This window comes from Lycium ferocissimum, chromosome 8, assembly GCF_029784015.1.
Source record: "Lycium ferocissimum isolate CSIRO_LF1 chromosome 8, AGI_CSIRO_Lferr_CH_V1, whole genome shotgun sequence".
NCBI classification, from domain to species: Eukaryota; Viridiplantae; Streptophyta; class Magnoliopsida; order Solanales; family Solanaceae; genus Lycium; species Lycium ferocissimum.
The window spans coordinates 43908980-43930368 of NC_081349.1; the positions used below are offsets into that span (position 1 = coordinate 43908980).

General features: G+C 35.0%; 1 protein-coding gene across 1 annotated transcript in view; it reads right to left on the reverse strand.

Moving 5' to 3' along the window:
* Positions 1 to 267: 267 nt before the first annotated feature.
* Positions 268 to 21389, reverse strand: part of LOC132066400 (uncharacterized) — a 23365-nt gene continuing 2243 nt past the window's right edge. Inside the window, exons 2-4 of the mRNA XM_059459719.1 lie at positions 5943 to 6182; positions 1820 to 1874; positions 268 to 804 (exon numbers count right to left, since the gene is read on the reverse strand). Coding sequence (XP_059315702.1) covers positions 446 to 804; positions 1820 to 1874; positions 5943 to 6182 — 654 coding nt within the window. The 3' untranslated portion in view covers positions 268 to 445. The remainder of the gene's footprint in view (positions 805 to 1819; positions 1875 to 5942; positions 6183 to 21389) is intronic.

The following is a 21389-nucleotide window of genomic DNA, read 5'->3' on the forward strand; positions in this document are numbered from 1 at the left end:
TAAAACCAACCATAAGCGAAACTGTTGGAGTTCATGGTTGGTTTCCATATATATATATATATATATATATAAGATCTAAAACTATTTTATGTATATATAGTAGATGTTGAATCTCTTAGTGAGAATTCAAGCTTCGCCGCCAGTTTCAATAGGGTATTTGTAAGAGCATCCACCTAAAAGAGATTGCTATCGCGCAAGATGCAAGTTTCTACACATGCTATCCCACACGAGTTGTGAGAAATGAGCAGGCATATTGGTGGATCCTGGTTGAAACTTTAAGAGCTTTAGGCAATCCAGCCGTTATACTTTCGGTACATACAAGAAGGTAGAAAGTGGGGGAGGAGGGAAGAGAGGCTGTAGGACTAACAAAATATTTGAATCTTTATAGTACACATTAAACCATTCTAATCTCAAAATTAGAGAGTAAAAGTGAACTTTGAGAACTTCATTCAGATTTAACATTTGCAGCTCGGAACGACTCTTTGGTTCGTCCATAATAGACGGCCTTCCCGCTGGTGTATGTTATAAAGTTCCAGCCAAATGCTGATCCTCCAACGACATATGTCCCCGTCACTTGGACCCCGTCGTCATCTCCAACTTCTTGTTTCGGAGATGAATCTCCATCTGGTTTTGCAGATGCCCCATTTTCTGGAGAAGGTTTCATGTCTTTCTGTTGCTCACTAGGCTTTTCTCCGTCCTTGATATCCATGGACGCATCCTGAGTTCCGGGTCCATCCTTAGCCGCCTCTGGGTTTATTGCTTCTTCCATCACCTCCTTGTAAAGATCCATCAGGAGATTCAACTCTGCATTGCCAGCATTTACATGCACTTTAGGATCCATGTTTGATATAACATGCTGATTATCATGTTGAATATCTTGACCATAGTTTGACAACAAAAAATTAAAAGAGGCGACAAATGAGCGGATGTAGCTTATTGGCTAGGGGTTCATGCGAACCCATAACTTTCGATACGGAGTATTAATATAAATGTAAAAAACTACTAGACCCACAACAAATATTTGATGTGAACTCATAATTTTTTACAGTGCAATGAGTTCAATCCGGAGAACCTTAAAAGTTGAACCCATTAAATTTAAAACATGGATCCGCCTCTGGACAAATGCATGGTTCCAATAGGCAATAACAACAAACTAACATATCCATATGCAGTTGGATTGCTATAGCAGCTAAAAAATAACTCGTCTGAGTGAGAGAGACTGACCAGGTAAAGTAGTACAAGTATGTCTCTTGTGCAGATCATGCTAATGAAATTTAAGCATTGTTCAATTATGATACATCAAAGTGACAGCGTAAGTGAATCACACTGAATACAAGTGCTTATTTAGATTATCCGATCAGTTTATCTTGCAAATATAAAAAATCCAAGCATTTCCTAAATGAATAGCTGGAAGCAGCTGCTGCATAAATTAATGTACAAGGCATATAAGCTCCAGAGGAAGAAATGGCTTGACAGGTAGATGTTTAGCCACCAAACTACCTCGCAATTCTTAGCTGTGCAACCAACCAGATTCTCCTAAAACTACTTTGTTTTTACCACAAGATTGTAACCTAGAAGAGAATGCAGCAAACAGCCATGCATTTCTTACTGATTTCAGAACTTTCATGTGATGCAATACACTGGCATCAGCAAAACAGGAAACAAGAGAATGTACTAGCATGCACATAATCTCATGACTACTGTGGGTTAGATTGCTAGTAGCTTGGTGAAGTATTTTATCGGGAGTGGCATGGCGATGTATTGCTTGACAACTTTCAAATGGAAAAATCGAAAAGAATAAAGTTGATAGGGAACTTACGTTGACGAATTTCAGTAGCAGCCTTGCAATTGCGGAAGTCAGGAGTCCGGAGAACCTTCAAGATGACAAATAAAAGGTAAGACCCGATAGCATCCAATTATATAAGGAATTAACATTCGTGAGGGCAAAGAGAACAGTGAGATTTGGCCATGGATTGGCCCCGTACAACGTTCTTCCCAGTGTCATTTGGTGCTAATGGATCAGACCCCCAGATGTTTTGCTTATCATTTACATTGCGTGAGGTCTCATTTTTTTTAAATGAATCTTGAGAACTTCAGCAAGTTAGCCAAAATAATATATGAGAAAATAAACAACAAATTGGTCTTGACATCATATTCATTTTTAAACATAAGATTCCCCTAATTCTGATTAAAAATCTTGCATCAAATTAGCAATTGGAAACCAATTACAGTTGTCAGCTCAAGACAAAAGGTGATCCTCAGTTCTTTTAACACATTCAGATCTAATGAATGGGGAGAGCACTTTTCCCTGTGACGGCACATCCAAGCAGCTTAATGGAAGAACAAACACTTATCTTACATTGAAATATGTTCAAGCACAATATCAGGTTCTAACCACACTAGTGCCAATTAATAGACACCAGCAACAGTTTATGCATGTTTGAAAAGAACTGGAGAAAGACTAAATTCAGTCTGATACTCAAGGAACCTAATGAAGATATACCAACAGAGGCGGATATAGAATTTTGAGTTTATGGGTTCTTGAATTCTAGAAAAGGCAGCTTACTGGGTTCTGGATTAATAATTTATATACAAATTCAGTGGATTTCTTAACACAGATACAGGGTTTTGGTCAAAGCTACTGGCTTCTGCTGAATCAGTAGCCGTAACTTTAGTTCCACCTCTAATCAAAACTAACTAGATTGATATATCAGATAAAAAATCAACACTGAGAATTGATTACATTATGTACTGGGCACAAATGCCACCTACAGCTTGGCTTGGAAAATTAGTCATAGATTAATCACTTCAGGATAAGCATTGCTTTAGAAGCCACTTCATTCAAAATTGAACATATACACGCACATTGTATCCCACACCTCTGTTTAATATCATTTAATATTACTTTTCTCCTAAAAGCTACCAACTGATGTTTCCGAAGTTTAATATATAATTTGCTAAGCAACTTTGCCACCGTGTTTTTATTACAATGAACTGAATAGCTTTGTGCAAAATACATTGTACTGACTTCTCCTGGCTGCAATATTGAGCTCATGAGTGAAACTCCTAAAATCTGACCCTTTTTTTCTTTAGAAGCTGTGCCCACCCATGGAGGATGAGCATTTTGGGTGTGACACCATCACTTGATCATTTTCCAAATCTAACGTTCAATAGTCTGAAGCTAATCGACTCACAGGCACCCATCAAACACTGAACATAGTTTTTTTCCAACATAGAGCACGGCAGCCAATATAATTGTTGAATTGAGTACCATGACCTGTATCCCTTGTTACTTAAAAAAAACAGAATTCACCTGACTTTGAACTTCTAGGCATCAAACAAAGGTAACTTTCTTTGTGGAAATAGTGGCCAAGGGTACTATCTTGACTGTGGATGATATAGATGGGTAAAAGCTTCTTTTATGCCAATTAATTCCCTTTTCAAATTTCTGGCACTCCTAATGTCATTGCCATGCAATCGATCATGCCAGTACTAGGAAACTCCTAGAATGCTGGTGGCTTCAATATCTTTAGGTCCAAGCTCAATTGGCACAATTCTGTTTTATCTGGACTGGCATAAAGAAAGGAACAGAAGGATTGACAGCAAGGCAGAAAATTAAACATAGAGGATAAAGATTGATACTTTGATTTCTTCCCTTCTCTTTTTGGGGTTTCTTGTCCATTCCTAATCATATTGATCTTGGATGGACCTTCATTTGTCACGTGTATTGACTATGAGGTAGAATTAGTCCTGGGTAGAGTTCATGCACATGGCTACACATTTGCTTTTTTAATTGCTGGCAGTAAAGCCCAGCTGAAATGCCAATGTTGGCGTCAAAAAAATGTAAGGCATCAGCGACGTGCGCCTTGGCCACGTAAATCGTCTAAAGGGTATCTCTGTCCCTTGTATTTTGTCCTGTAGAAAATTGAAAAGCATCTTTCTACAACATAACCTTAAGTTTTCAATTACCGCTGAATGGTTTGATCTTGGAAAAGTAAGCAACATACCAGGTTATAAATAAAGCAACCAAGTTCGTTTTATAGAAAATTTGACAGTCGGTCATGGCTGACACAGGCAGAGAAAATGACAAAACAATTAAGTTCTGGACTTATCTTGACAAGGAAGTTCTATTTGCAGAGACATCATGTGGCTTCTTAACTATTAGTCAGGTTAGCAAAAAATGTGATGATACTTACTGAGATACCTAACCTGCTTAAACTACATACAGAATTCTAAGATCTTCTCGACCTACTTCATCACCCAAGAAACCCATTCCCGAACCCCAATTTTCCCACTCGTATAACACAACTAATAGGAGTACTAATAAAACACATTCCATGAACAAAAACTATTAACGCTGCTATAATAATTTCTTCCAACATCTAGTGAATACATGGATAATTTGCAGTTCAAATGTTTAGAAAACCCAAAAGCCCCAGTATGATAAATGCCAAATTTTTACCCTTATCGCGCTATAATTTCTTGTGCTTTGATTTCTGCTACTATCTGTTATTTCCTGTACTTTGATTATCTTATTTTATCTGTGATAGCTACTGTCCCTTTGCAAACTGCTTCATCATGGCTTAGTCGCTTTCGTTATTTTCTTGTGCTTTGATTTCTACTTCATCATGGCTTAGTCGCTTTCGTTATTTTCATTTCCATATCTCTTTGAATTTCTTGGCCTATCTGACCTCTGTTTATGCTTTCATTGGTAGGAGTAAGGTCTTTCGGACACACTTCCCGACCCTACATTGGTAGGAGAAGGTCTGCGTACACACTTCCTAGACCCCACGTTGTGGGATTTCACTGGGTTGTTGTTGTTGTATAGAAGCCAGAATACCCCTTCAAAATGGAGAAAATTGTACTCCAACATTAAACAGGAAATGTGGACCTTAAAAAAGGAACCACAACACAAGCTGGCTGGACACCACGTTCATCAAAGAAAAAGGAACCACAGTAAAAATACTAAATTATATATCCGGAGGAATCTAATCAGCAGGACCAGAATTAAACGACACCCACAAGCTTAGTAACAAAAGCAGTCCAAACCAAGACAAATTATTGAGAGATGCACCACAGAAGCTAGAATACCTCTTAAAACTAGAGAAAAGAAAATAGCACTCCAAGATTGAATAGGAAATGTGACATTTTTATTTTTTTTCGGAAAAGAAAATATCAAGAATGGAATCACAGCAAGGAAAAAATACTAAGTTTAATTGGAAAACCCACAAATTGAAGGACATCCACAAGCAATAGTAACAAGAATCAGTCCAAACAAAGTCAAGTTTATTCACAGATTTTCATATTACCATAAATGTCAAATCTTTACCTCTTAAACTGGAGAATAGAAGATACTACTCCAGCATTGAATAGGAAATGTGACATTCTTTTAAGAAAAGGAAGTATCAACAATGGAATCACAGCAAATACTAAATTCAATTCTTTGACAAGTTTAATTGGAAACCCCACAAATTGAAGGATACCCACAAGCAATAATAACAAGAACAGCCCAAAGCAAGTTAGTATATATAGAAACTTTTATAAACCCCACAAATTGAAGGACACCTACAAGAAATAATAACAAAAACAGTCCAAAGCAAGTCACTTTATAACATTCTTTTAGAGAAAATTTACCAGAGTACCTCAATAAATACTTAATTCAATTCTGGGACAATTTCAATTGGAAAAACCACAAATTGAAGGACACCCACAAGAAATATTAACAAGAACAGTCCAAAGCAAGTTAATTCACATAGAGTTCTTTACAAAACCCACATATTGAATGACACCCACAAGAAATATTAACAAGAACAGCCAAAAGCAAGTCACTTCATATAGAATTTAAAAAAAAACCCACAAATTGAAGGACACCCACAAGAAATAATAAGAAGAAGAGTCCAAAGCAAGTAACTTTATAACATTTGTATTAGAGAAAAAGTTACCTCAATAACATGGGGTCTTAGATCTTTAACAATGAGTCTCATCTTGTAGTAAGGTGAGTTTTGCAATTTGGAGATATCAAGTGGCCTCTTTCTATTCTGAGTTTTAGGGGCTTCCATGGATTTCCCGTTTCCCTCTCCACTCTCTAGTCTCTGATGATGGAAGGACCCAAAATACACTGAATCTTGGCGCTGGGCAGTGTTGCTCTTTTTCAGTTTTTCTTGAGCATTGAGCAAATGTCCCTGAGGTATTTATTAGGCCATAATACATAAACGGGGAAAGGGTCCATGTAGCTAAAAAATATTCTCCGTTATAAATTTGAATCAAAAATATTTTTTCCATCATTAAATTTTTTAAATATATTTCTATTTTAATGGAAATTCTCAAATCTCTAAAATAACCTGATTTCATACCCAACTACATAAAAACTCATATGCAATTAACTTATTCCCGAATTCTACATCTGGAGCGACTAGGCACAGGAGCGGATAACTCATATAAATTTTTATTTAGTTAGGTCGGGTTTAAATAGAGCTGGTTTAAAAATAAAATCAGATTATTTTGGAAAATTTCCGTTAAGACAGAGGTATATTTGAAAACTTTAATGACGGGATGGCTATTTTTGACCCAAATTTATAACGGAGGATATTTTTAGCCTTTTTTTCAAAGTTGAGGGGTATTTTTGACCCTTTTCCCTACATAAACAGCCCCTTAAACTTGGCCGACAAGTATGCCCTTTAATTTTGAATGTGCACAAATATGCACCTCAATTTATATAAAGTTGAACACATAAACAAAAATGCTGACATGACAGTGATATAGCACATAAATTTTGAAGGTGTCTACATCATTATTTTGTAAGTTGGAGTGTTCAACTGATAAAGTGGAATCAAGTTGAGGTACCTACTTATGCACACCCAAAATTGAAAGGCATACTTATCAACTAAAGTTAAATTTGAGGATTTATTTATGTATTATGCATATTTGTTACACAAGTATACTATGGGATCTTATAAATAGTTCAGAGAAAATGACAGAAATGGTCTCTTATGTTTGAAGGTAGGTTCATAAAAGTTACACCAATCAGTTCTGATTTTTTAAGTAGGCGTTTGGCCATAAGAATTATTCACTTTATTTTGGAATTTTTTTTTCACTTTTTTTACTTTTCGGTATTTGGCCATAAGAATTCCGAATACAACTTGAAGTTGTATTCCGGAATATCAAAAACTCAAAAAACTTATTTTTCAAACTTTTTTACTTTTTTACAACTATATTTCACCAAAAACTACAATTTCAAAAACTATGGCCAAACACAACTCTAACTCCAAAATTCCATAAAAGGTGATTTTTTTTTGTCAAAAGTTACTTTTTAGTCGCCGTCAATATAACCGAACTTTGTCTTGTAAATTTAACAAAAATTATTTTTTTAATAAAAAAGATATTAATGAAAACTCATATTTAGAGATACAATTTTTATAGTTTCTGATATTTTCTTTATTATTTCTAAAGTCTGGTGCAACTTTTTGAAGTGTAATCTATACTATTTCTTGCACTATTAGATTTGGTACAAAAATACCCTCCATCCACCTTTGGGGCCTAAAATATCCCTGACGTTAACTTTTGGGGCCTAAAATACCTCTGGCGTTAATCTTTGGGGACTAAAATACCATTATTTTTAACAGACCCATTTCAAAACCCAATTAACAATTTTATTTATTACGTGACAGCTTCTCATTGGTTAATAACATAATTAACTTAAACTAATTAATCCCCTATCGATCCAACTAATCAGCCCTACCCGCCCCATTAAATCCCCTTTTATCCACATCAAAAGAAATCCTTGAACCCATTCAACTAATAAGCCCGATCCTTGAACGGTGCCGAAATTTAGGTGGTGATTCAACCAATACATGAAACACTGAAAGAAATAGACCATGAAACAGAAACACACTATTTCTATTTTATTTTAGTTCAAACTTTTAAAGTAGAATTAGTCAAACACCACCCTGTAAAAGTAATGTTTTTTCTATTTTCTTTTTTGCATTGCTATATGTATGTTGCTTCATACATTCATGATTCACCAATAGATAACTCAACATAAAAAGGATCAGTTAAATTGATAAACCTTTACATTGAAACACTTGAAGACTTACCAGAATTTGACTACAGGAGATTTCTTGTTTAAAGAAATTAAATACGTCATTTTCAGCTGAAATTCCGACCATGAAACACCGAAAGAAACAGATCATGAAACAGAAATACACTGTTTCTTTCAATGTTTCATGTATTGGTTGAATCACCACCCAAATGTCGGCATCGTTCGAGGGTCGGGCTTATTAGTTGAATGAGTTCAAGGATTTCTTTTGATATGGATAAAAGGAATTTAATTAGGCGGGTAGGACTTATTAGTTGGATAAGGTTAAATGGGGGATTAATTAGTTTAAGTTAATTATTTTATTAACCAATGAGAAGCTGCCATGTAATAAATGAAATTGTTAATTGGGTTTTGAAATGGGTCTGTTAAAAATAAGGGTATTTTAGGCCCCAAAGGTTAACGCTATGTATTTTAGGCCTCGTTAAATCGAGTGATATTTTAGGCCCCAAAGATAGATGAAAGATATTTTTGCACGATAGATGAAAGATATTTTTGCACCAAATTTAATCGTTCAAGGGTATTTTAGGCCCTTTTTCCGCGTTAATATAATTATAGTGTTTGAGTTGCATACTTGATGGACTTTCTTATTGTTTATGGTTAAATCTATTTTTTTCACTATTTCTTTTTCTAATTTAACGAACATATTATAATGCAGACTAAAAGTTGTTAATTTTTTGAAAACTTAAAAGACAAATTTGTCAGTGCATACTTAAGAAATTATTTTGAAAATACCTAAAACATAAGGGACCATAGACCATTTTCGTCATTCTCTCAGCAAATGTAACTGAGGTCCCAGACTATTATACAAGTACTATGTGATCTTATAAATAGTCTTTTTTTTATTAATAGATTATTTTACCAAATCTATGACTAGATGATTGGGAAAAGAAATGATGGTGAGTATTGAGATGCTTGGATCAAGAAAAGATATTTCATATCTTTAAAACAAATAAAGAGGAAAAATTGGATAAGTCATCTTTGATTTTTTTTCTTTTTTTGCTTTATTGTTATTAAAATATCCTCAATTTTATTATGTCAAAGTAAAGGTGTTAACACCAAAATATCCAACGAATCAGTAAAATGATTAGTTTACCTAAGCTGATGACCAATTCAAATAAGCTAAATATCATTTTCCTCGGGTCGCGGACATGTTATATTAAATAGAAGACCATTTCGATAAGTTCAGCCTGAGTCAATGACCAAAATTTATGAGTTTTAATTAGCAAATCAACTTGGTAATATGTCATGGAACATCTGTCCAGTACCTCCATGGTCCATGATAAAATGAACACATCGATTGAACCACAAATTTCGTGGACTGAATAGAAGAATAAAACCTGCATTGTATTTAAAACATGTTAGAAAGTATATTTATAATTAATTAGAAAATAACAAAATGAATACCAACCCCCTCCATCGGGAACAATAATCAACCTTCGGAGATCATCTAACTTTCCAAATAGCTTGATCTTGAAGCATCTGATCCCAGTATTAAACAAGGACTTGTGATACTGTTTACTTATCCTTCTTAATCATTCTCTTGTCGATATATTAGAGTTGGTAGCAGTACTATAAAGGCTGGTGATATCCAAGATTGAAATTTTGTAGCAAAAATTGAGAAAATGATTCAAGGAATTGAAAATGCTAATGCGGTTGTCCTGTTGCAATCTGCAAGAGTTACTTTCTCAAATACACACACACACAATGAAATGTCCTCCCTTTGTATAGAGGAAACACAACCTTTTAGAAATTTGGTTGTTTCATGTATAAATATTTATTGGGCTATGCTAAATATAAATTGTTTGTTTGAGCTATAATTTGCATAAAGTCCCCTAAAATATTACTTTGTTTTTACGAGTGAATCGAACTTAATATTTTACACAATGGAGATCACGTGCTATTCACGTGCATCTTTTGTTTTTATCTTTAGTTTTCAGATGGAAAGATAATTCGGAACAAAACTTAATTTATTTACGGATGCATTAATAGTTTTTCATATTTATTGTGTCTGACAATTTTTTTAAGTTGTCAACTTCTGAGAAAGCCAATAACCTGAAGAAATGTCTGATTAAGCTCCATCAGAAGTTTAATAGCTTCGTTATCAACTAATTTAAAATAAATTTGTATTTGAAATTGACTTGTGCTTACTAATTATTCACTACATTAAATTAGTATTTTTGTAGCGTATTGGACTAGAATAATCTACACAATGGGAGTCATGTGTTGTGCACGTGCATCTTGATTTTATCTTTAATATTCAGATGGAAAGTTATACTTTGGACGCCAATCATTTTCAGTCCCTAATCCTATTAAATTTGAGTCCTGATAGTCTTTACAATCCCGATTGAAACAATAACTTAATTTCAGCCAAGGATCGTCATATTCAATATCAATGTTCGTGTCACATTAGTTAATACATCTCCTATAGAATTAGTCTCTCTGTAGCAGTGTGTTACTTCGGCCTGCAATCTTGTCAAACCATTCTGAATTTTGTTGATCCAGGTCATCCAGCCATGTAATTTTCATGTTGATTGTAAGTAAGTTTAGAGTCTATGGTCTATGATCCAAACTCCATTGAATTCCAACACGTATGAGTTTTTTTAGGACAAAATACCTTTTGAAGAAAGTGATAGTTCTAGCTTCACTTGTAGGGATCTAGTAGCTCAGTTGGTTGGCTACCTGAACTTTCATTTTATTGATGAGGGTTTAATCTCCTCCTCTATTTCCCTTTCGGGAAAAAGAAGAAATTCTAGCATCACTCCCATGGCACAATGTGCAGTGAGCACCGGCGCTCTACCATCATCGGGTCACAGATACAATTTAAGCTTTTACCTTGTTTGACTAGATTATAAACTTATATTCTATCTTATGTCATTCTCAGTGATATTCATAACTTAAATTTCCTAGACTAAAATTAATATTTTGCATGATGTGGATGTACGTTACGTGTTTTTCCTTGTACATTGTGTGTTTTTCCTTATATACGTGCAATCCTTCTCTATCATATTATCTTGTCGTAAGATTTTAAGAATTATAATAAATTAACAAAAAGATCTCATAATTTAGGGAATTGAAATGTCAATGCGGAGTTGTCCTGTTACAATCTGCAAGAGATCCTTTCTCACATCTATACGTAGTTGTATATACGTACAATGCAATGTCCTCCTTCATATAGAGACAACACAACATTTTAGAAACTTAGTTGTTCCAGGTGTAAATATTATTGGGCTATGTGAAAATGAAATTATTTGTTTGAGCTATACATTTGCATAAAGTCCCTCCAAATATTAGCTTTATCGGGTGAATCGAACTTGAATATTTTACACAATGGGGGTCACGTGCCATTCACGTGCATCTTTTATTTTTATCTTTAATTTTCAGGTGAAAAGATAACTCTAGACAAAACTTAATTCATTTACGAATGCATTAAAGATGTTTCTTATTAATCGAATCTGACAATTTTTTATTTTTTTTTGAGTTGTCAACTTCTGAAAAAGCTAGTAACTTCGAGAGTCCCTACTAGAAAAATAGCTTCTAGCGACAATTAATTAATGGCAATTAGGTAATTGCCGGTATGTAGTCTCAAAACCAAAATGTTAGCGCCAAACGTATATTTGCCAGGAAAATGTACCCGAGTTACCTCTCTAGTACTTCGAAAGTTTCTGCACTTTTATTTGTCGTTTGGTATTCAAATTCTTATTTAGATTTCATTTTTGTTGATTATCTTTTGTCTTCCATTTTTGTTATGAATATAACCTGGGATAAGGGGCTATCAATGGTATCAGGAGGTTTGATTGAGCTCATGAGTGTGACAATAGGAGTCGTTTTTTTATTCTGGTTCATTTATTTCTAGTATAGGTGCTTTTGATTCATTTTTATAGTATTACTTTCGATGTTTGATTCTAGTGGACAAATTAAGATGCCTATTTATTACTATTTGATAAAATGTCATGCAGAGATCTTGTCACTTGGATTATAATAATTTAATAGGTATGGTGTTTTACAAGTTTTTAAAATTGTTGAAAGATGAGATTTCTATTTGAGACATTATATTTGTGCGTTCAAAAGTTACAATTTCTTTGATAATGAGTTAGATTAGACTCGTGTCACATATTATGTCACGCCCCAAACCATGGCCTGGGCGAAACACGGCACTCGGTGCCTTCTTTAGATGTGACCGAGCCGAATCACGTAAGGCTGGCCGAATCATCATGAGGCATAACATGAGCGGAATTTAATGTGAATGCATGATGAGCCTTTATAAAATGCAATAAGTCATAATATTTAATCAAAATACTTGTTTAAACATGAGTGCGGAAATAACATGAATGAGACAAAATGGCTATACGACTCCGAAAGTGTGACATGACATAACCGACTTGTCTAGTATGAAACCTCTAACATAAGTACGTACATGAAAAGAAAACATACTTGGGACAAGGCCCACTAGCATGCCTTAGAGCATCGCTAATCATAAAATAAAGAGTTGACTAAACCCGAATGAGATGAGGCTCGCGATGGGCGAGTACGAATGCGTCTACCGAGCAGATGCGTCGTCTTGTAAATTAGTATACACGCATCGTGAAATGCGAGCTCCGGGCAATAAAAGGGACGTCGGCACATTGAATGTCTTGGTATGTAAAGCAAGCGAAAGAAAATAACATGGGACATGGAATAACATGATAAGTGAAGCTGAAAACACGGACATGAACATAAGCATGAGCATGAGCATGGGTACCTATATATAACATAAGTAAAACATGATAAGTATGGAGAGCATTTCATAAGCCGATCATGTGATATCACCACGTGGGTACGTGGGTACGAAACCTCGTCGGACCGGCGGAGCCCCCTTACCTTGCGTGGTATAAGGTGGTAACGTGCACGATGGATCCATTCAGTGTAAAATTAAGAAATCGTCCTAACTGGGCGGAGCGATCCTTGTCCTACGGTGGCTACGTAGTTTCAGGCTATCTGAGCCTTCTCGGTAATTCGTGCAACTCCCAAAAATATGAACATGATATTATTGGCTAAGAAGCCCATGATTTTCGTGAATTAATTTGTACTTGACTTGTAATCATGATTTCACGAAATAACTTGTAAACATGGTTTCATGAAATAGCTTGTATTTAGCATGTATGTATCTTGTATCATGACATGAAAGTAATTATATAATATAGTTGCATGAAAACTTGTAGACATGTAGGATATTCATGAAATAATCATTCTTAGTTAAAAACATGCATACAAGAACCCATGGAATACAAGATATGGGTTTTCATGGATTACGGACTGATTCTCAATAATTATATGGAGTTATTAAGAACATAATGATAGAATAATAGCAATTCATACATAATCTATTCATGGACATGGATCTAGGGTTGTCATGAACATGGTGTAGAAACCCTAGTTTTAGTAGAGAATCATAATTTATAGATTATGAGGCGTGGGGAAGAACAATGATGTTCCACCCATATATAGTAACTCTACATACCTGGTAGTGCTCCAAACTTGAATTAAAGATTTTAACTTTGAAGAAGATTTTTAAAATCTTGAATTCTTGAACCTTGAGATGGGTTTTCATGAAAACCCTAATTTAGGAACAATGATTTCTTGCTTAGATTATTATAGTATATGTTAAAATTGAGTTGGAAGGGTTTGGATTGACTTACCTTGATGTTTTGGATTGTTACTAGGGCTTGGAATTGTGAATAATGAAATAAAGGAACTGAAGCTTGAATTTATACAAAAGTGAGGCGGAAATTATATGAACATATTATACGGTCCGTATAATATGACCATATTTTATTATGGCTGAAAACAGAACGTCGATTTGAAGTTTGATGAAGTACGGACGAGTTATACGGTCCGTATAAAATTATATGGGCCGTGATGTAACATGACCGATTGAACGGATCGCTCTATAATCCTTCAAGAAATGGCTATAACTTTTTGTAAAATGTTCCCTTTACAATATACCGTCGGGAAAGGTATTTCAAAGGGATACAACTTTCAAGAAGGAGGTTTTCACATTCTAACGAAATACCCGAAAACAGGCCATAAGTACGGGTACTGTCCTAGACTTAGACGAATTTAGAAGGCCTTAAGAACTTCACTTTTTGGTTTGACTTCAAAACGACTATTTATCACCCGAGTTCATCCCAAATAGATTCGTATAGCTAAAATATCACCTTTATACTAGATTCATACATTCATACCTAATTCGGATTTACGGGACGTTACATATTAAATCTTGAAGAACAGTATAGAAGTACCTCTAAGCTAGTGAGGCTATTAAGTTCTAATTTATTTAGCTCTTTTGAATGAGCAGTAAGGTCAATAATTCTAATTAGTTGAGGAGTGTGTTTTCTTTTTGGCCATCGGTGCTATGAAATGGTGTGTTGATGGGCTAATTATATAGTTATTGTATCCATTATTTATTCTTTTTGCTTAATTTACAATCAACTCTCTACGTTTCCCAACTATCTGAACTCTCCAAATTTAAAGCCGGATACTTAATAAAACTTAAGAAGCACGCAAAGCCATTGTTTAAATTACGAAGTAGTAAAATATGTAGCACAAATTAGAGACTGAGTGAATTGGAAAATTTTGGTTGTCAAAATTGGAGAAAATGAGAAGATAGGAAACTGATTGGAGCAATAAACATGCACAGAGGCGAAGCCAGAATTTGGAGTTTATGGGTCCGGGATTCTAGTTGTTTAAAATTGTTGGGTTCTAAATTATTAATTGGTACATATTCAAGAAATTTTTAAAAAATACAGAGTGTGGACCAAAGCTACTGGATTTAGCCGAACCCGCGATCAATGAGCTAGCTCCGCCCTTGTCACATGTAGACAGTTTCTTTATATTGTACCTTCTTATGAAGTTTCCTATTTTTCCTGGTGGATGAGAGTGACCTTAAACGAGTCTATATTTTCATGATGAATAAGAGATCTTTCCAAGATGTAATGTCTTTAGTGGTTAAACTAGGTGCAAATTAGCTTTTAATGGTGAGATCTTGTTGAGGGTTTGTGACTTTCTTTATCTAGCATTTCCTCGAATTAATTAGAAAGGACAGACATGGATGAACATAGCTTATATCGGAAAGTCATCAACCACAGAAAATTATTCTGAAGATATTATATGGTGTCTTCTATGTATTGATTTAGTGAAGTTGAACTAGGATAGTGCTTAGGTGTGTCTAGGGGAAGGGATATTGTTTGAAGTGAAAATGTAGAAATCGACCTTTGGCTATGAGTGACATGGAAACAGAGGCATTAGCTTTAATGTATGGAATGAAGTCATTTTTGCAAGCTAAGCTGGTTCCTGTGAGGTTCATTTAAACTTTGACTTAAATAGTTTGGTTAATATGGTTACTTTTTTCCTTCAATAGTAACTATTTGATGTATAGTAAGACTTAAGTCTAGAGTTGTTATAATGTAGGAAAAGTGCATGTTTATGTGACTATGATATAAGAAATGGCATCCCTACATATTAACATCTTTACCGTGACTACAATTAGATGACTCCACATTTCTATCTAACTATAATTTCTATATGCTTCAAGAAAAATAAAATGAAAAGAATTGCCTAGGTTATTCGAAAAAACAAATTAATCATATTGTAAGATGATGGATTTATATAAACCTGAAGAAGCTGGAACGGCTGCTCTATTGGTAATCTTAAAATTTTGTTATAGTTCAAGTTATACACACTATTAGCCTAAGAGATTTTTAACTCGTAGTTGAATTTACTGGCTATAAAAATGGACACTAAAAGAGCACGGTTAGCCGTTATGGATTGAATTTAGTAGCCACAACAATTGCCGCAAAAAATTGCCATTAAAACTAAGGGGTTTTAGCAGCCATAAATTATAAACCTTTATCAGCTTTTGTGAGAATGACCGCCAAATAAATTTGTATTTGAAATTGACTTGTGATTATTGGTTGTTCACTACATTATGCAATATAGTATTTTGAGTGTATTAGACTAGAATATCTACATAACAAGTCAGGTGTTATGCACGTGCATATTTTGATTTTATCTTTAATATTCAGATGAAAAATTAACTTTGGACAAAATTTATTTCGGTCACTAGTCCTATCAAATTAATCCTGATAGTCTTTACAGACCCCGAATGAAACAATAACTTAATTTCAGCCAAGTATAATCATATTCAACGCCAATGTTCGTGTCACATCTACTACAGAATCAGCCTCTTTATAGCATTGTCTTACTTCAGCCTGCAATCTTGTCAAACAATCCTGAATTTTGTTGATCCAATCATGTAATTTTCATGTTGATTGTGAGTATATTTAAAGTCTATGGTCCAAACATCATCGAACTCTAATATATGTATGAAAGTTTTTTTTAGAACAAACTACCTTCAGAAGAAAGTGTTACTTTTGACATCACTCTCATGAGAAGATTTGTCAAAAAGGCCACTTCTAAGTTTTAATTGGGAATGTGGCCACTCATTTTCTTTTTCAATTATTTTTCGGTATTAGGGTTTAGAAAAATGGGAATGGGGTACTTTTCATAATTTTAAAAGGATTGAAAATTTTAAGTTATACGGCAAGTCGAGTTGAACTACAATAAAATACACAAACACCCCTCTCTCTCATCCGTCCCTTTCTCTTCTTTATTTCTCTTTCTAGCTTGGAACTTTCAAACTTCCACCTCTCCCCCAAGCTCCAATACTCCTTGATCGTCGTAAACATGAAAAAAAGGGGTTTGGGCCCCCTTTTTTTTTTTTAAAAAGGCCCCAAAAATTTTTTAAAAATTTTTAAGGGGAAAAAAATTTTTTTTTTGGGGGGGGGGGCCCCCCAAAACCCCTTTTTTCCCCAAAATTTTTTTTTTTCCGGGGGAAAAAAAGGGGGGGTTTTTTTGGCCTTAAAAAAAAATTTTTTTTTAAAAAAAAAAACCAATTTTTTTTCCCCCCGGGGGGGGGAAACCCAAAACCTTTTTTTCCCCGGGGCCTTTTGGGTTTTGAAACTTTAATTTTTTTAAAATTTTTTTTTTTGGGGGGTTTTTTTTTTTTTTAAAAAATTTTTAAAAAGGGGTTTTTTTCCCCCTTCAAAAAAAAATTTTTTTCCCCCCGAGAAACTTGGCCCCCAAAAACCCCTTTTTTTTGGGGGGCCCCCTTTTTTTTAAAAAATTTTTTTCCGGGGGTTTAAAAAAAAAAAAAAGGGGTTTTAAACCCCCAAATTTAAAAAAAAACCCCTTTTCCCTTCCTTTTTTTCTTTTTTTTTGGGGGAAATTTAAAACCCAAAAACCCTTTCCCCCCCAAATTTTTTTTTAATTTTTCCGGGGTTTTTTTTATTCCTTTTTTTTTTTTTTTTTTTTTGGGGGTTTTAAAAAATTTTTTTTTTCCCCCTTTTTTTCCCCCTTTTTTTAAAAACCCTTTCCCCCCCTTTTTTTTTGGGGGGGTTTTTTTTTTTTTTTTTTTAAAAAAAAAAATTTTTTTTTAAAAAAGGGGGAAAACGCCTTTCCGAAAAAAAAGGTTTTGGGTAAAGGGGGGGGTTTTTTTTTTTTGGGGGGGTTTTTAAACCCTTTTTTTTTCCTTAAAAAATTTTAAAAAAAATTTGGAAAAAAAAAAAAAAAGGGAAATTGGCCCCCCTTTGGGGGGTTTTAAGGGTTCCAATTTTTCCCCCCCCCCCCAAAAACCCCCCCCCCCCCTTTTTTTTTCCCCCCCTTGGAAAAAATTTTGGGGGGGGAAAAAAAAATTTTTTTTTTCCCAAATTTGGGGAAAAAAATTTTTTTAAAAGGGTTTAAAAAGGGTGGGAAACCAAAAAAAAAGGGAAATTTTTTTTTTTAAAAAAAAAATTTTTTTTAAAAAAAAGGGGGGAAAAATTTTTTTGGGTCGGGGGGGTTTTCCCCCGGGGGGGGGAAAAAAAAGGGGTTTTTTTAAAAAAAAAAGGGGGGGGAAAAAAAAATTTAAAAATTTTTTTTGGGGGGGGTTTTTTTTAAAAAAAGGTTCCCGGGAAAAAATTTTTTTTTTTTGGGGGGGGAAAAAAGGGGAAAAAAAAGGGGAAAAAAAAAAAGGGGGTTTTTTTTTTTTCCCCGGGGGGGGGCCCTTTTGGGGGGTTTTTTTTTTTGGGGGGGAAAAAATTAAAAATAAATTTTTTTGGGGGGGTTTGGGGGGGGAAAAATTTTTAAAAAAAATTTTTTTGGAAAAAAAAGGGGGTTTCGGGGGCCCCGGGGCCCAAAAAACCCCCCCCCCCCCCGGGGGGGGGGGAAAAAAAAAGGGGTTTTTTAAAAAGGGCCCGGGGGAAAAAAAATTTAATTTTTAAATCGGGGGGAAAAAGGGGAAAAAGGCCCCCCCCTTTTAAAAAAAAAAAATTTTTTTATGGGGTTAAAAAAAAAGGGGGGGGGAAAAAAAAAGGGGACTTTTTTTTTCCCCCCCCCCAAAAAAAATTTTTTAAAATTTTGGTTTCAAAAAAGGGGGAAAAAAAGGGGGGGGGGGAAAAAAAAAAAAAAGGGGGGGGGGGGGGTTTTTTTTTTTTTTAAAAAAGGGGGGGGTTTTTTTTCCCCCCGGGGAAAAAAAAAGGGGCCCCCCTTCCAAAGGGGAAAGGTTCGGGGAAAAAAAAAAGGGGGGGTTTTTTTTTTGGGGGGGGGGGAAAAAAGGCCGGGCCCCCCCTTTTTTAACCGGGGGCCGGGGGGGGGGGCCCCCCCAAAAGGGGGGGAAAAAAAAGGGGGAAAAAAAACCCCCAAAAAAACCCCCCGGGGGGGGGTTTTTTGGGGGGCCCCGGGGGGCCGGGCCCCCCAAAAAAGGCCCCCCCCCCTTTTTTTTAAGCAAAACCCTTTTTTTTTTTTTGGGGGTTTAAACCCCCCCCCCTTTTCCCTTTTTAAAAAAAATTTTTTGGGGGAAATTTTGGGTTTTTTGGGAAATTTTGGGGGTTTGGTTTTGGGCTTTTTTCCCCTTTTTAAAATTTTTTTAAAACAAAACCAAAAAAATTTTTTTGGGAAAGGGGGGGTTTTTTTTTTGGGGTTTTTTTCCCCCTTGGGAAATTTTTTTAAAAAAACCCCCGTTTTTTGGGGGGGTTTAAATTTTCCCGGATTTTTTTTTTTCCCTTTGAAAAAACCCCCCTTTTTTTTTTTTCCCAAAAAAAAAAATTTTTTAAAAAGGGTTTTTTTCCTTTTTCAACCCCTTTTTCAAAAAATTTTTTTTTAAAAATTGTTTTAAAAAAAAAAAAAATTTTTTTTTTTTTTTAATTTAAAAAATTTCCCCCTTTTTTTTTTTGGGGGGGGGTTTTTTTTTTTTTTCCCCCCCTTTTTTCCCCCCCCTTTTTCCCCCTTTTTTTTTAAATTTTTTGGGAAAAAAAAAACCCCCGGGTTGCCCCCAAAATTTTTTTTTGGGGGGTTTTGGGGGGGTAAAAACCCAAATTTTTTTTTTTTAAAAAACCCCAAAAAAAATTTTTCCCCGGGAAAAAAAAAAAAAAATTTTTTTTAAAAAAACCCTTGGGGGGAAACCCCAAAAGGGAAGGGAAAAAAACCCCCCAACCCCCCTTTTTTCCCCTTTTTGGGTTCCCCCCTTGGGGAAAAAGGGCCAAAAAAAAAATTTTTAAAAAAATTTTAAAAAAAAATTTTTTTAAAAAAAAAAATTTTTTAAAAAAAAAAAAAAAAAAGGGGGTACGAAAACCCCCCCCTTTTTAAAAAAAAAAAAACCCCAAAAAACCCGGGCCCCCCCCCAAAAAAAAAAAAACCCCCCCCCCCCAAAAAAAGGGGGCCCGGGGAAAGGGGGCCCCCTTTTTTGGGGGCCCTTCCCCAAAAAAAACCCGGGGAAAAAAAGGGGGGGGAAAAAAGGGGTTAGTTTTTTTTAAAAAAAAATTTTAAAAAAAAATTTTTTTGGGGAAAAAAGGGGGGAAAAAATTTTAAAACAAAAAAAAGGGGAAAAGGGGAAAAAAAAAAAGTTTAAAAAATTTTTTGGGGGGAAATTTAAAAAAAAATTTCCGGGGCCCCCAAAAACCCGGGTTTTTTAAAATTAAAAAAAAAAAGGGAAAAAAATTTTAAAATTGAAAAACCCCCCTTATTTGGGGAATTTTAAAAACCCCCCCCAAAACCCCCCCAAAAAAAAAAAAAATTTTTTTAAAAGGGTTTTTTTAAAAATTAAAAAATTTTTTTAAAAAAAATTTAAAAAATTTTTAAATTTTTTTTTTTTAAAATTTTTTTTAAATAAAACCCCGGTTCATAATTATATAAAATAATTGATTTGAAAAAAGGGGGGAAAAAAAAAATTTTTAATAAAAAAAAAGGGGGAAAAAAAATTTTTTTTTTTTTTTGGGGTTTAAAAAAAAAAATTTAAAAAAAAAAAAAAAAATTTTTTAAAAAAAAACCATTTTTATTTGGGTTTTTAACCCTGGGGTTTTAATTTAAAAAAAAAGGGAAAAGGGGGAAAAAAAGGGGCCCCCCGGGGGGCCCCCCCCCTTTTTTTTTAACACTTGAATTAGAGAGGTTTTTAAAGATTTCCCCCTTGATTCTTAATCTTGAACCGGGGTTTGTTAGGGTTTACCAAAAAAGTTGGGGGAGGAGATACCAAAAGCAAGAAATCCCCGGGGGTGTTTAATCAAAAACTTTTGGATTCTCCCAAGGGAAAACCCAAAGATTTAGTCAAAGAATTAATGAGTCCCGGGCCCCAGAAAACCTATTTAAGGGTGTCCAAAAAGAGAAAAACTTTTTGGGAAAAAAACCCCCCGGGACCTGTGCGATTCGCACATGGTGGCCCCATCAACTCGAGTCGCTGTTGCCCCCTCCCAGGGGCTGCATCCCCGCCTCGGGACCCCGTCACCGGAGCGATACCATAGCGATCGCATTTTCACACAATCGCACTGGTGTCGCTGTGGTCCCCGCCCAAGTTTTTTTGGCAAGTCTTTTCCCCCAACAGATGCGACGCCACCCCGCGATCGCTCACCAAAGCGATTTTGCAGGTGATCTCCAAGGGGATGCCTTCGTCTAGGGTCTGTTTTCTTTTTTGGGTTTTTTTTGGCTGGATCTCTCAAGGTCCCAGTTAATGGTGCGGGGTGTTAAAAACGCCCACCCGGGTTTTTTTGGGGGGCGTGGGTGTCTTCGAAGGGGTATTCACCGAGAAAAAAATATTGGGGTTTGTGGTAGAGATGTTTCGGGGAAAAGAGACATTTTTGGGGGTTTAGATCAAAAAAAAAAGATAAATTTTTTTGGGGTTTGATCAAGAAAAGACAAAAGGAGGTGTTTGATCAACAAAAAAGACAATAAAAGGGATTTTAAAATTTGAGTCGATTTATAAAAGTAAAAGGGGGTATTGTTACCGTTGTAA